Below are 16,689 nucleotides of genomic sequence, written 5' to 3' on the forward strand. Positions count from 1 at the left end.
GTACTCTACCCTTACAAAGCCAGAATAATGACTGCTTAAACAGATCAACTGACAACGTCTTATCACTTTCATCCACAGACAGTCCCTGTAGCCAGCGGTTGAAGCCACCATTAATGACTATGTTGTTGTTGTTGTTTGTCTTTCGGCTTTTTCCCGGTAAGGGGTTGCCACAGCAGAACTCCAGTCCACCAATGATTGGCAGTAGATTTTTTTTAAGAAACACCAATGTGCCAGCTCGACGCTCAACCTTCAATGAAGGCACGCCCATTTACGCACGCATGTCTTTTGAACGCTACCCAACCACGGGGAGGACATGCAGACTCCACACAGAAGGCACTCCCAAGGCAAGCCGAGAATCGAACGGGAGATCCTCTTGCTGTGAGGTAACAACGCTACCGCTGTACCACCACAGAATTATCATTAATGAATATGTACACCTCACAAATCAGAATGAATAACTGGCTATAGTAATTTTAACCACCCTACATCTACACACGCATATGCGCGCGTGCACACACACACACACACACACACACACACACACACACACACACACACACACACACATACACACACACACTACCATAAATTACACCACTTGTATGACTGTGATTATGGATGCTTGACTGCAGTCAAATGAATAAATACATTAATAAGTGCCACACAGATATTTATTATCTCAGCTCACTTTTGTCAGAATACAGTGCTCAACACAGTGCAAGCTTCCCCTCCCTCCATATGTCTCATCTGCTCAAGAATTAAGGAGTAAGCTAGAAAATAATGATTGAAGAAAATGGTTGAAAATTCTTGGGTGGGGTAAGCCTGGGAACCTTGTTGGCTAGGCTTACGTAGGCCCTCGGGCCGATTGCCTAGTACCTACCTATGAACCTATGAACCTATGGACAAAGGACCAAACTCAGGGCCAGCTATTGCCTTTATATACTGTACTTAGAAACTTGCTAGATTAGCAGGCATTGTGTTAGCATGCATTTCAGAAGGCTATTAAGTTTGAAACCCATTTAGTGACTGCAATTATTAATGATTTACCAGAAGGGAAACACAAACTTAATGAGTAACAGATCAAAATATTAGGCAAAAAGTTCTGGAAAGTTGTGATCAAATGAATGAATAAATGCATAACTAACTGCAGCACAGGAATTTATCTTCTCAAGTATCTACTATCAGGATATAGTATTAGATCCACTGCTACCAAGCATCTTCAACACCTTAGCTCAAGAACCAACAAAGATACCAGAAGTATATGCAGACTCCTCTCAACATCATAGCTCAAGAATCACAGAGAAATCTAAAACACTAATGAAGGACAAACGGCCAAAATTAGGGAGAAATACTGCCTTTATATACTTAGAAAGTTGCTAAAGTAATAGGCTTGCTTTGCATTGGCATGTGTTTTATTTATTTAGTAACTGCAATCCTCAATAAGTTTCCCAAAGACCACATATTTTTCAAGAACACTGATCAAAATGTGAGGCACAAATCAGAGACAGTTAAGACCTCCTGTGATGCTACCCCTTGACACCTCTTAATTTCTTTGCTGAAGAATTCTGGACAGAGCCTCAAAATCGGCATAGCAGGTTTAGCATTAGCATACATTTTCTGAAGGGTGCGAAGTCTGAAACTCAGATGCTTGCCATTATTTAGTGATTTCAAACATCAGAGATTTGTCAGACAGCCACAAATTTTATAAGGAATAGACCAAAGATACGAGGCTAACATCTGGACAGGCTGCACAATTCTGGCCAGATAAGAGGTACTTGCTGCAATGCACTGATTTATTTTGCCAGACCACAGTACGCACCCCCTACACACACAAAAAAAAGATGCAATATGTATATATGGACAGTTCAGAGCTTATGTTCTCCAACAGAGACATACATGCACATACACATACATTAAGGACTTGCTTACATTCTTCCTACACTCTGGTAGTAGCAGGCAATGTGCCTGAAAAAATGTATATACTTTAAAGAAACAAAATTAATTAAAACCTGTCCCAGTGCTTGACCTAATCATGCTTCTTCTCCTGTGTTAGTCACTTCCTTCTTCCTTCCTCAGGCTATCTCAGTAACCTGAGGTACCCTGAACTAACAGGAAGGGCTCCTTGCTGCTGCATGCTGCAGCCCAGTGAGGACAGTGCTTCTGATGGAGCTGACTGGCACAGTTCAAACCCGGTGATGCTCGTGTAAGCCTAATGCTAGGTGGTTCAACAATCAGATTAAACCAAACCATTTTTGGATTTCTTTTCTTTTTTTGTTTCCAGTTTTCTCAGTCAGTGCATGTGCTGAGTTCTGAGGAGCCACAACAGAACAGAAAGCCAGAAAGGTCAATTATTATTTAAAAAATAATAATTGTAGTTGACTTTCTGAATTAATTTATCATTTTCCCCCCTTTCAGCTGGGGGCTATAGCTGCCCCTGCTTGTTGTAGAGTTCTTTCTGATCATACTACCCAGTTATTAAGAAGAATGCTCACTTCTTAGTGGGTAAAACATGAGGTTTAATATCTATAATTGTGTATTACACAGATCAGAAGTTTTTTGTCATGCTGTACTAGTATGTTTGGTTTTTTTTATACAGAGCAGTGAGTGTATTAAAGCTGCGGTGGTGGTACTGCGGTAGCGTTGTCGCCTCACAGTTAGACGTTGCCCATTTGATTCTCAGGTAGAGAGTCTTCTGTGTGGTGACATGCGTGAATGGGCATTCATTCGTTGAAGGTTGTGCATTAGGCCCAGCAAGCCAGCATGTAAAAATCTACTGCCAATCATTAGTGGACCGGAGTTCCGCTGTGGCGACCCCTAACCGGGAAAAGCCGAAAGACACAATAAGTGAGTGTATTAAAGCAATTAAGATACTTGGGGTGTTCTGCTGTTTTAAAAGTCTGAATGCTAAGTATTATTTTAACACTTAATAAGTATTTTTGTAACTCAGATAAAATGTAAGGCACAGACCTCACTAAGAAATGCATGCACATGAAAGCAGATACAGCACAGAGGAAAACAAACAAACTTGTCTTTAGAGACCTGGAAATCAATGGATTTTAATAGTCCTGTTGTATATACAGCCCCTTTGTTAGCCTTGCAAATCTATAATGACCAACATCCAAGCCATGACATGGTTCAGCATGAATGTTCTTATTTCTTCTCTCAGTTCAGGTGAGTTTATATTTGATCCTGAAGACAGAGAGCTCATAGCAGCAGTTACTATTGTTGATGACAACATTCCAGAGGACCAAGAGTCTTTCAGAATCAGACTGAAAAATCCTAGAGGAGGGGCTGAAATCGGTGCCAATGGCCTGGTGACTGTGATTATTCCTTCTAATGATGATGCTCATGGAATCGTTGCATTCAGTCAGGTAACATTCCTTTGTCCATCACTCTGTAAGATAGGAATGGCCCAAAGATGGAAAATGAATGCTAGCATATTACTGGTTTTCATTATTTTGTTAGGGATGATGTTCAGCAAAAAAAAAAAAAAAAAAAAAAAATATATATATATATATATATATATATATATATATATATATAGCGTTTAGGTACTTGCCTGCTCATACTATTGTTTATCTTTTTCTTTCAGAATTCTTTATTCAGACAGGTTGAGGAATTGGAACAGGATAACTTGGTGACTCTGAGTGTGGAACGTCTGAGAGGAAATTATGGACGACTAACAGTGCAGTGGGTTGCCAACGGCAGTATCACTGACATATCTCCTACTGCAGGGGAGGTAAGTAGTCTTACTATGTTGTCGCAAAGAATTGCAATACTATCGATGTTCAGATATCTTTGAAAAAGATAGTTTGAAAAAAATGGAGAGTCTTGTAGTGAATACAGAGTGATTGTAACTTGTGGCAATGATGATGATGCTAATAATAATAATAATAATAATAATAATAATAATAATAACTATTAATGTGATTATTCCTATAGAAATAGTATGTGTTGATCTTAGCATAGTACAGTGCAATGCAAAAGTATTTTAGCAAGAAGTTGAAAAGTAAGGTAGTACACATAGTAAAAGAGCATATACTTTACCTAAGTAGATCTCTTGTGTCTTTAGAGAAACTGAGGAAAGGAAAAGGATGGAATGGAGGGCTTGGTAATGCACTGTGTGGGGATAATGAGAATTCTGCAACAGAAAGAAGTACTGAAGCCAAGAGACATCCCAGTCCTGTCTGAAACAAACTGATAAAGATCTAGCATTAACTGTCTATGTAACATTTGATATTCACCTAGGAAACAAGACATGAAACATGGGGCATACTCTTAGCATCTGCATCATTTTACCTTCAGACTAGAAACTTAGGGGGTGGATTTGGCATAATAGTTAAGGTCTTCAGCTCATACACACAAGATACAGAGTTTGATCCTGACCTCAGGTTATTAGCTAAACTTAAAATGACCCTTCAGAGAGGTTAGCCTAATATTCACATATAAACATACATTGACATATGAACCTTTAACATACAAAGAAAGTAGGCCATATGCCATTCATGCAGAACTCTGGACAACACTAAAGATGACAATTATTTAAAAAGGTATACACATGCTACATTTCTGTTTTTCATTAGTGTTTGAAACATCCCATACCCAGAAAACTTAAGCTGTCTATTGGAAGATAGGGTCATCTTTTATGTTTCAAATCTAAGGTTACCAAAAAAAAAAATGAGAAAGAAGGGGTAACAGGTTGTGAAGAGAAATCATTTTGAACTATTGCACTGTCACATACTGGTTTTGTATAAAGATCCAGAACTCTTCTTTGGGCATTTTTTTTCTTTGGCACCAAAAACATTCTTGAATAGAATACTTTTCACAACTGGGAAGGTTGGACAGTTTCTATTACCCCCTGAGACAACATGCACTGTAGGAAAGGACAAAACAGAGGGGTTTGGTCTTGTGAAAGTGGAATAATTTCATGGAAAAGAGGAATCTCTTCCCTTTGCCATCTGTAACATCACTGTATCAGTCTCAGAACCTATTTGTCAGAAGTAATCTGTTGCCAAAGAGAGAAATGGAGATTCAGACTTTCTGGAAGGGATAAAGGATTGCCAGGATGGGGTGGGGAGACAAGGTCCCTTATATAGCCATTCTGACTTGTTTGACTGTCCTTTGTTCTGGAGGATGGTTCATGCTCTCTTTTCTGAGCCTCCCTGCCATTGTTTTTAAATGTCTACTTACCAGCATTTTGCTGAAACTGTTTATTTTATTTCTTGGCAAAACTGGACAAGGAAGCAGAAAATCCATGGGAAAATTTAGAAAAGTGGGGCTGAAATAATTGAGAGATTTCCTTTATCAGCTTACCTATCATCACATTTTTGATAACCTCTGATGTAGGGGGTCCAAAAACTAAAATTCTATCCATAGGAAATTTAAAAATCGATTTTTTACATCTTCCAGAAGGTTCTGAAAGTGTAGCCAGGCAAACCTCCCCAATACAGTACCAGTTGCAAACATATCCTCCAATACTGACAGCACTAGGATGATGAGAGGTGATTCTGGGTATGCCAATTGTAACAGCTTGTAGCATTTTCTGAGGGACTGAGAAACTTTAATTTCTTGAATCAGTTCAGGAAAAGAGGAACCCCATTTTCTTCTACCAGAAACTGCTGTATATGAAGGGGCAATAGCCTATACAAGACCCTTAGCCAGAACTAATAAACTTCTCCTTTCAAATGGAATAGATGCAGGAGAAGGTAAATTCTTAGTTTTCTGTTCTTTTTGATAGAAAAGTTGGGCCAGATAGGTTTATTTATGGCAACCATAGCTTCCACAGGGATGGGCACAACATTCTGGCTACACAGGTGTACTTCCCCCTACCCGTTCTCCCAAGATCAACAAGAATGGCTTTCTCATGCTCACTAATGGGACTTCAGCAGCTGCAGTGGACATGGCTAAACCACAGTCTGCTGTGGTTGCATGTGCTATGCCAGATGGATCTAGAGAGAGAAAAAGATGAGTTGTCTGAATCACCAGTTTTTGCTATAGTAGAGTTACCCACCTGTGGCTGAGGAAAATTGCTAACCTACTGTGGTGGTGTTTAGTTAACTTTTTCTTTTTATGGCTGGAAGAATGACCGGCTATGAGACTACTAGTTTGTTCCATGGTCAAGCTGAAAATGGTGCTACTTTACTGGGGAAATTAAGCAACACAAACCAGTAAAAACGTAAAAGTACTTAAAAGTAACCTTTCCCAGTTAAAACACAGTATAAAGCACTCTGATATACTTTGCTAGCCCCAAAACGTAAATTAAACCCAGTTTCTCCACTGAATAAATAGTTTTATAATGTTTAAAATGACTTTTAAACTTTCAGAAACAAAAATGCTCTCCTGTTTAAAAGTACAGTAATGTCAGGTGACAGTCAACAAACACACATACTTGTAGCTTAAAATATGCTTTCTTCAAGAGGAAAGTAAGTTCAAACAATACATAAATAACTAAATAAATAACTAAGTAACTAACTAACTAACTAACTAAGTAAATAAATAAAAAAAAGTTAATACTATGTGGAAGGCATTTCCCTAAAGTTAACTGATCTGTCCAGCAATGGAACAGCACAAGCTGATTGTCGATCCTTGGAAGCCCACAGAGGAGTGCTCTCTTCAATAGCAGGAAATCTGTGAAGGACTTGGACCCAAGCTTGTCTAATGGTGTAAAACGTGCCCTGAAACCTTTGAAGCTGTCTGTCTTTTATATCTTATGCAGAATATAACCCATATACCTTAGGTTACTGCAACAATGATCAATATGAATAACATGCCTGAGATATTCATTAAAGCAGATTTGTTTCTCTTTTCTAATTCCATTTCATTTTTTTCTTTAACGTGGTTTATGTTGTCAGAAGTCAAGAAGAAAGAAGATGTAGGAATCCTTCAATTTAATCTATCACCCTTATATGTAATCCTCCATTTTAATGTATGACTCGTCAGTGATTGCAAAGTAGATACACCAATATCTTGCAATGGAGTATTCCTATCTTGTCATACAGCTAAGTGAGAATCATGTGACAGTAACTGTTAATATGCTTACTTTTTTGTAAGATACTTTACAGTTTTTGCTGCCCTCTCATCTTGACAATTAGACTGGACATATGTTGCTGAGTTACTGTGCATAGAATATCTCTTAAACTTCATGGTAACATACTGTGACCATTATCTGGCACGGACACTTCATGAATACCACACCTGCAAACTACAGCTTTCAGTGTATCAGTCACACCTGTACTCAAAGTTTAAATTAACTTAATGACTTGTGGATAAGTCAATTGGATGTAACTTTTCATGATACTGAAATAAAACAGTCCCAGTCTTATTCCATTATCTACCCGGAACTGATATGATAACAAAACTTTTTTTTGGATTAGTACTGTCATAAGCACTACAGGCAGAGGAGATATTCTTTGTCAAAATAGCATACCATAATCCCTTTCTTTTCATTAAAATGTGCCCAAATAAGAATCAAATATTCTTTCCAGCATTTCATTTATTAGCTGAAAAGCCACTATCAATTTATCTGCTTTAAGCAGTAAACCTTGTATGCAGCTAAAGTCTTCTTTAAATGAAACATAAGACTGAAATTCTTTCTTTGTGTTAGTCTTCTTTGATGGCTATCCTGTAATATAATAAATTCATTAAGCATTTGCATTTGTAGATCTTAGTATGTTTATGAAACTCTTTTCTTTCACTAGTAATTATAGTATAATCATTTTAATTTCTATTTTACCTACAATGAGAGCTTCTTAATGCACTGGCATGTATGAACAACTCAGCACATCTAAGTGCGATACTGTTTATAACCCTGTGGCTACTGAGGCAGGGGGTGGTATAGAGATTGGAGAATACGAGGGGCAATTAACCCAAGTTAAAGTATACAGAATAGTCTAATATTTTTCTAAGTGAATGAGTATGGATGTAGGACCACTAGAACAAACCCTACAATAATAAAACTACAGTTAGTAGTATAGTACTACTCTGTGTCACAAAACATCACAGGAGAAGGATCTCATTCAATATATCAGAGCCATCTTTATCATACATGCTTTTCTTCGCTTTTATCAGAATTAGATGAGATAGAAAAAGTAGGTTTCATTTCATTGTATGTTTTTATTTCCATTTCTCCATGTTTGTGGAACATCTGAGCTTACATATAAATACATATCAAGGGCATGGGAGTTGAGCCCACACAGTGATGGCTGCAGGGGACATTGTTCCCCTTCAAAAAATCCTTAGATGCATTTAGTGATGCTTTTGGTATTGCTGTTAAATTTGATTTTTCTGTGGGGTTAGATGTTTGTTAGCGATTGTGTGTAATTAAATGTGATGCAATTGATCAAAGTAAATCACAGTCTGAATGAGTCATCCATCTGGATTTTGCTTTAAACGTGTATTGGAGGATGCCATGGCTGATGAGCTTTAATGTGTAAGGAGATATTTAGAGACAAGATGAAAATCTGAACTAGACAGAGGTTGCATAGATTTGACATACTTCTAAGAGAAGATCAAGCTGTATTACAGGAATGAGGCAACAGAAAGGAAGTAATGGAGCTCAGACCACACAATGATGGATCATACAGTAAACATTTTATGTAGGGGTTCTTAGACAGTAGACTATGGGAATATGGAAGATTTAATATCACAGTTATGGGTCTGCAGGTAAGGGTCAGCTTACAACTTTTTTACAGTATGGATAATGATGGAAATAACTGCTAAGTTGGTGTGATAAGTGAAATAAATGAGAAGGGTTTGGAAATGTAAGGGGATCTGAAAGGTAAGCTATAGCACCCATGTTACCTCAGATGTAGTGGGCTGCTAAGGAGGCACTGGATCTAAAGACTGACAGATAAGACTTTTTTTTAACTTATGTTTCTTTTTCCTTCCCTCTAGCAAGTTGTACTTCAGGGAGGAATGGAAAGAACAGGAAATAAGGAGAGGTTATACACAAAAGGCAGTGCTCTTTTAATGGATATACCCAAGTCTTTATTAAATAACAGACTAGTATAGGGCCAGGTATTCTAGGAATTGATTTGTCAGGCATACTTGAGAATGAAGATTAGAGCGATAAGGAGTTTGGGATGGGAGGATGATGCTGTCTTTTCTTTACTAGGACATCAGCTTTGCTTGGAGGGAGATTATGGGTATAAGCCAGTGCAAAATTCTGGAGGAGAGGTCCAACTGGCAGGATGAAGGGGGTAAGTAAAGGAGGAGATTCTGGTCTCTATTCTCACCTGGAATGTCAGAGGTTGTTTACATCTAATAGGAAGATGGAATTTGGTTCAGAATATGCTGAAGAAAGAAACTAAGTTGAAGATGCTATGTTGTAACAAGATGTGTACAAAGGATTTTCCTGGAACAGAGGGTGACCATGGTCCTGGAAGAGAAGAATAAATGGTAGCTATCCTGTTCAAGAGAGGGATGTCCTATCTTATGGAGGCTGTGGAGAGGGTAACACCATCATCATTTGTTCAAAGATATTTAAGACTTGTATTGCCTGCACTCATAATTAACATTATGGCACCCTTTCACAGGATAGCTTGGATGGGGTGAAGGGAATGGCCACCCAAAGTGCAAGGTATCGGAGGATGTGGTTGACAGATGATGACCATGTGGAAATGCAGTAACTGCATTGAGAAATGAATGCTAATAATGTATTTGTGGTCAAAACTGAAGTCTTGAAGTACTTAGTGTGTGGTAATTTATCTGTAAAATACCAGTCATTATATTTGGGTTTTTTTTGTATGTTTTGTTTTGTTTTGTTTTTGTCCTCAGTATTGAGTTGGGGGGGCAGTATCAGTTACAGGAACTGCAATGGGTGCCAGATATCCTTGTTACAATTCTGCCCTATTACATTGCTTTTTCAAGGATTGGGAAGGGTTTCTGGGAAACAAGAGTGGGTGCCTTCAAAATCATGTTAGAGATAGCTTGAGGGCAGTTGACAAACTGAGAAAACAGTTTGTATTTAATGAACAGTCTGACACAGCATTCTGTCCAGATACATATCTTACAAGAGATACAAGTGTTAGGAAAGATCGATATCAAGCCAAGTAGCTCTAGTGTTGGGCCTTGTCATCAGAGAAGGGGGGGATAGTGTTGAGGCACAGAAAATGGAAGGAGAGGAAAAGAAGATACTGAGGTAGGGTAAGTGAAGTCATAGAACTGAATAAGATGGAGAAGATGGGCTTAAGAGAAACATTTATGGTTCGAGTAAAAGTAACTATTTGAGGATGGAGGAAGCATGCAAAGGAACATAAATCTCAACCTTCCATCTTCAAACTGTGGAACACTAACTTTTGCAATGTGAAACCAATAGGCAAAATATGGAACATGTGCTAATTGCTAACAACTTCAACTTGGGAGCTCACACAGAGGTTGAAATGTACTATTTTATACTTTATAGAAAATGGTTTGAAGAATTATTACAATATTGTATTCTCTACCACAGATATTAGTTAAATAATTAACACTGACTGTATAATAGATCCATTCTCTGTGGAACAGTGATGGACATAAACATTTTAAGATTCCAAATGAGGAACATTCCTCATAATGAGGTATACTTGAGAGGGATGCAAAGGGGAGAAGATTAGTTCTGAATTTTAACTGGAATTAAAGTAGTTATATTTGATGCTAAGGTGAATTAAGAGGATAAGTTATGTATGAAGTATAAAGGAATGTAAGATTAAATTTCAACTTGACACCACTGACAGCAGCCCAGAGAAATTACAGTTAAAGTTTGAAAGGAAGTTTTAGAGGACACAATGAAATAAGGTGAAGAGATGCCTCTTGTGAAATTTCCAAGTCACAGGACTGGCAATAACAACCAAGGAATTAGCAAAAGCAGATAAAACATTAGGGAAAAACACACCAAAAACAAAAATATATTATACTGTAAGTAAAGAGCAGTAACAAAAAACAGTGGTTAGGTAGATTAGCAGTTATGAAATTTTGAAGATGTTAAGCAAGAGTCAGAACTTCCAACTAAAGAAAAATGGAACTATGTGAATCAGCTGCTTTAAATGTAAAAATGAATGGATTGTAATCTCTTTGAAAAGACCAGTCTGTTTGGAAGTATGCCACCTCACCACCAAAACTCAGGCTTTCACTTGGTTATTGACAAGCCTCCAGTCAGTAGCCTGCTTTGAGTTAGCTGATAAGAACACTAACGTATTAATAAGTCCCTACTAATGTTCATAGTTACTACATCCTAGACAAGGAACTCTCCCTCTTGAATTTCACTGGTAATTTGTAATGCACCTCCTTTTTCTGCACTATTGAGCCTGATTGTGATAATTGTATTGTCTGTCTGAATGCATTGGAAGGATCTCCCTTCTCTAGCTTTCATTTGTTCTCACTCTGACTTTTTCTCCAGATAGACAATCTGCATTTGTATATATAGCACCATATGAATTTGTTCTTCCTAGCAGTTTACCCCAGGCTTTTGTCTTCACTTTCTTCTCTGTCTTTTCTTTTCTTTTCTCTTCTTTCAGTTCCTTACTTTAATATCCATTGGCAGCCTGATTTGTAGTAGGTCTAAGTGTGGCTCCACTCATCACTTTTTTCCTTCTAGAGCTATTTCCATGGAAAACCTATGTGTGTTCCATTTTAGTTTGTCTTGCTGTAATCATTACCACTTTGTTCTTCACACTGACCCTGTTCTCACTAACCTTCACATCATTACATTTCTACACTCAGAAACATACATCCCATACACATCCTCCAATTACTGTGGCAGAATTTGGGTCACCAAGTAGGGTAAGTTCTGTAAACAGTCTATAGTTTAAATAGCAAAGAAATCATTCAAGGAGGAGGGTTAGCAAATTTAAAGGGTTCACAGAATTAAAGGTCAGTGTCCCTCTCCAAAATGAGAAGGCCCTTAGGGAAAGGCTTAGTACATTTAAAAGTTGCACACTACAGACTATGTACACATGTTTTACATAGAGCAGAATATTGTCTGCAAGGAGATTTTTATTTATTTAATGGATGCACAGCATTGTGGGTTGTGGGCATATTTTGTAAACAATGTGGAGGGAGTAGGTGAATGGACACAGATAGGGACAGTACTATGCACACACATAACAGGGAGCACAGATGAATCTTGTCTGGTAAGATCTTGGACCTCTGTTAGGAAAAGACCTGGAGATTTCCACGTTATGCAAGTGAAGTGAGAGTGATCAAAGCCAAGACTGCAGGGTGACACTTCTTAGAACACATAGTTATAACCTTCTGTGCTCTGCTGAGATAGATCTGCTCTGGAAAAGGACACAAAGAGCTGCAATGTGCATACTTGCATACTAAGTGTGCAGTAGTGCAACATACCCAATGAAGAAAGTGCCCATTCTGCTCTGGCTGTATACTAAGGGTGCTAAGTAGACTTGCAGCGTACAACAAACTTGTATGCAACGTGACTGAACATAATTGGCATTTGGTTGCAGAAAGAACAGTATTCCATACAGGGAATAACTATATATATATATATATATATATATATATATATATATATATATATATATATATATATATACTAACTTTGGTAGCAATAATGAACAAAGCAGTTTAGAAAACTACTCTGTTTTATTCTTATTACTTACTCCTATATAATACTACTCCTTTTCATTTACATCACAATCACAACAGTATGTGATACTCATGTAATAATCCTCTTCTGCTGCTGATGGTATAATCCTATAATGCCACTAATAGCTAGTGCTACTAGGGGACATCAGTGGCAGCAATGCTTGAAAGGCATGAATGAAAAGCTTCTAATTATGTGTGTAATATATGTGCATGTGTGTATACGTATGTGTGCATGCATGAGTGTGTATAGAAGGTATGTCGATATGAGTATATGTATATGTTTGTGTGTTGAGGGGCATGTGAGTCCATGCTAGTGTGGGAGTGTGCATGTGTGTATATGTGCATGTGTGTGCGTGTGTGTGTGTGTGTGTGTGTGTGTGTGTGTGTGTGTGTGTGTGTGTGTGTGTTCACATGGAAGTGTGCTACAGCATTTTGTGTGTATATGTGGTTGCAGTGCTGCTATTTTACAATATTAGTGTCAGTTTTGTATAGGAGACATGATGACACAGTGACAATTTCACTTGTATGCATATGTTGGACAGAAGCAGTTTCCACAATGGCAAAATTCTGCTACTGAACTTCTGTAACTATAACATAACTGTTTCTGCAATGGAATAAAGTACAGCTGTCTCAAACCAGCACTGACATGTGATCAGGATGTGCAGCTCATCTGTATATATACATTACACCACTTGCTTGTTTGTTGTGCAGTAACAGACCACTTCTGCAGACATATTTTTCAGTTCTTTCTTAAAGATTCATAGATTCATAGGTGTGTACTAGGCTAATGAGTGCAAAGGCCTTGTTAAGCTTAGCTGGACTAAATGTGTGGAAGGCATTATAACATTGCACTGTCAGTGTGCTCTCTGCAGCTTTAAATCATGTCTCAGTGACCACACAGATGTCAGAATTCTGTAGGGTGCAGAGAGCTTCTAGAGAGTGGGTCTTTTTGTTTAGACACCTAGCACTGAGCAGTAACACCTTTAGCTTTTCTTGGTTTGGTTTACTGTGTCAGAAGTACTTTCTATTTGGCATTGTCTAAAAAAGGCACTATGGAGGGGGACAATGTTTTAGCTAATATTCAGAAACCTAGATGGGAGAAGAGCAGACCATCTCTGGCAAAGCAGTGTGGTATGGTGACCATCTCCTTCCACGCTGAAAAGGTAAGAATCAAACCACAACTATTACGTCATTCCCCCAACCCTGAATATTTGTTCTCCATGGGACTGGATCACTGACAGTAAAATGGAGACTTATGTTATTCTGACTACACACACACACACACACACACACACACACACACACACACACACACACACACACACACACACACACACACACACACACACACACACACACACACATCAGCTAACTGCAGTGAGTTTAGAACCCCTACCTAAGTAGTTACACAAGCTAGAGAACTCTATACTTAATGCAAGTGCCACAGCAGAAGTCTAAAATGCTCCAACAACTTCTTCCTGTACATAATCTTAGGTCCATAGGGAAATACTAGGCAATCAGTATGCAGACTATGTGCTTAGCCAATAACCAGACAGTGACCAAATGTGAGACTTGAACCCTGTACTTGTGTCTGTATGGTAAACATCTTAAACATTACAACAACCCCCCCTACCAGCAAAATCATCTCTCACATGTGAATTAACTGACCACAAACACAAGTTGGCTCCAGTGAGACTAGAACCCCCTACCCAATTATAAAGAGAAGAGAGTACTTAATGCAAGTACCACAAGTCTAAAAAGTATAAAAGTATTTTTGAATGATACTTGAGTGAGTGCAGCATGACCTGGAGTCAAGGTCTTCTAATTATGCACACACACACACACACACACACACACACACACACACACACACACACACACACACACACACACACACACACACACACACACACACACATTCGATACACAGACACACACAAAAGTTGACTATTGTGCGATTTGATCCACATCTAACCAGTTGCACAAGCTTGCACCATCGCAGACTTTCTGAAATGGGAACTGGCTTCCTCCATGAATTCTCTGTTTGCTGGTTCCACACTGGTGGACTGTATCTCTGAAATCAAATCCTTATATTAAAACTGTTTGTAGTTGCTATGGCTATTTTCTTACCATCATAATGAAACAGACTGTAAACATTAATGATCTGTAACTCTGTGTTTTATATTGTATTGCAGGTGACCTTTTCTGATGGGCAAGCACTTTCCACAATTTCACTTACTGTTTTAGATGACAAAATTCCTGAAATGGCTGAGACAGTTAGTATCACCTTAATATCTATTGCAACACTTGGCATTCGAGACCCTAGTAGGGGAGCAGTCATTGACACAAAGAGGAACACAGCTGTGCTAACAATACTGCCTAATGATTCTCCTTACGGTGTGATTGGCTGGCATACAGACTCACTCTTTGTCAGAGTCAAGGAGCCTGATGGTAAGTCTTCAACAGTTACTCAGAGCTTCTCAATATATTAAGCTTTTCATAGATAGATGCAATATATCACAGGCATTAGTGAATCCTTTTCGATTCGTGAGACAGGAATATATGGTACACTGAGCAAAGCAAAGAAAATATTCATAGACACTTTGGGTTCTAAGATTAACATGAAGTTTAAAAAATGATCCCAAAGAGTTCCCTATTTTTATTTATAAGCATATTTCTAAACATATTTCTTGATGTCAATCCTGTAATATTACAGAGAAGGAAAGATTTTGAATGGGCAATAAGATTATGGAGAGGCTTTGTGTATTTCACATTTTTTTTTTTGTTTTCTTTCTGAGGTAGTTTTAAAGTTATTCATAATAACAAACTATCCCTGGGATTCAGCAAGCTCTGCATGGCATACAGGAATAGTGCAAGAGCTGCTCGAGGCAATATGGCCACAGAGAGATCCAGGAACAAGCTCCCGGGCCGTGCATGAGTGCTCCTGTACTATTCCTGCACAGACACAGCTCCTGTATGCTAATTATCCCATTTGCAGGTGAAAAACATGCAAATGAGGTAAATTAGTGATCCAGGAAGCTGGCAGCCATCCGTGCAGGATTAGTGTAACCTGCAGAAATGTACTCTGTTAGTAACCAAGTATATTTCTGCAAACTGCAAAATGTAGCCATGACAGCTCCAAATAAAGGGTGTATATAATGTGGAAGGCATGCCAATGGCCAAATATATGGCCATTGACATGGAAAACAGTTTCAAAATAACAAAAAATAACTTTTACTTTTTTGGCTGATTTCAGCCATTTAAGCGTAGGGCAACAGCGCGCAAATGGGATCGCCCGAAAATAAAACTAAAGCCTAGAAAAAAGCTTTTTATGCAAAATCACAATTTTGCCATTATAGTCAATGGCAGGCAGAAGACAACAAGGCCAATGAATAGTGGTTGCTAAGGGGAAGGCTCAGTGTCAGACTTGTAACTAGGCATTAGGAGGCAATTCTATGCAAATGAGGGGAATGATACTGAATCACAGATTTCCCCTCATGGGTAGCTTCCACCCAACTGTGTAGGTGTAGGAAAACTATGGTGCAAGCCTAAGAGTTAGATGACATCATAGAGGGGTGTGTCAGGCATACTGTGTGCATATTGGAGCTCTGTGGCTTGGGATTGCCCTTAGCTTAGCAAAGCTAAGGAAGAGGGTGTATCTGATGCTGCCTAGCAGTCTTTACATTGTCTAAATGGGTGTACGTGCCACGCACCGGGTTTTAAACAAAAAGAAAAAAATTAAACCAGGAAATATCAGGTCCATTCACTTCTGAGCCCTGGGTTTGCGTGGCGTGCCTCTGGGATTAAACAGGAAGGCAACGGGAAAGGAAAACAGTAGGAAGGTAATCAAGAAGAGCTAGCATAGCTGGCAGGTGAAATATATCAGAATCAGCCAATTACACAGGCAACAGCCCAGCCCAACATACTACTATAAACTATGCAAACAACTTTCCCTCTGGTTTTTCCCACAAACTCTACACCACCGGTGTACACAACCGCGGAAATTTTACCTAACAAAAGCAACAAAATGATAGGGGCTGCATTCACTCTCATAAATCAACATTTGGAAGAGGCTGACAGTGGTGAGGATGAGAATGCTGATGACCAACC

General features: G+C 38.6%; 1 protein-coding gene across 1 annotated transcript in view; it reads left to right on the plus strand.

Annotated features, from left to right (window-relative positions):
* Positions 1-16,689, plus strand: part of ADGRV1 (adhesion G protein-coupled receptor V1) — a 3,979,741-nt gene that overhangs the window by 1,348,793 nt on the left and 2,614,259 nt on the right. Inside the window, exons 52-54 of the mRNA XM_044064182.1 lie at positions 3,167-3,371; positions 3,593-3,739; positions 14,775-15,030. Coding sequence (XP_043920117.1) covers positions 3,167-3,371; positions 3,593-3,739; positions 14,775-15,030 — 608 coding nt within the window. The remainder of the gene's footprint in view (positions 1-3,166; positions 3,372-3,592; positions 3,740-14,774; positions 15,031-16,689) is intronic.

This window comes from Protopterus annectens, chromosome 2.part2 (genome assembly GCF_019279795.1).
Source record: "Protopterus annectens isolate FY-2018-M chromosome 2.part2, PAN1.0, whole genome shotgun sequence".
In the NCBI taxonomy this organism is placed as follows: domain Eukaryota; kingdom Metazoa; phylum Chordata; order Ceratodontiformes; family Protopteridae; genus Protopterus; species Protopterus annectens.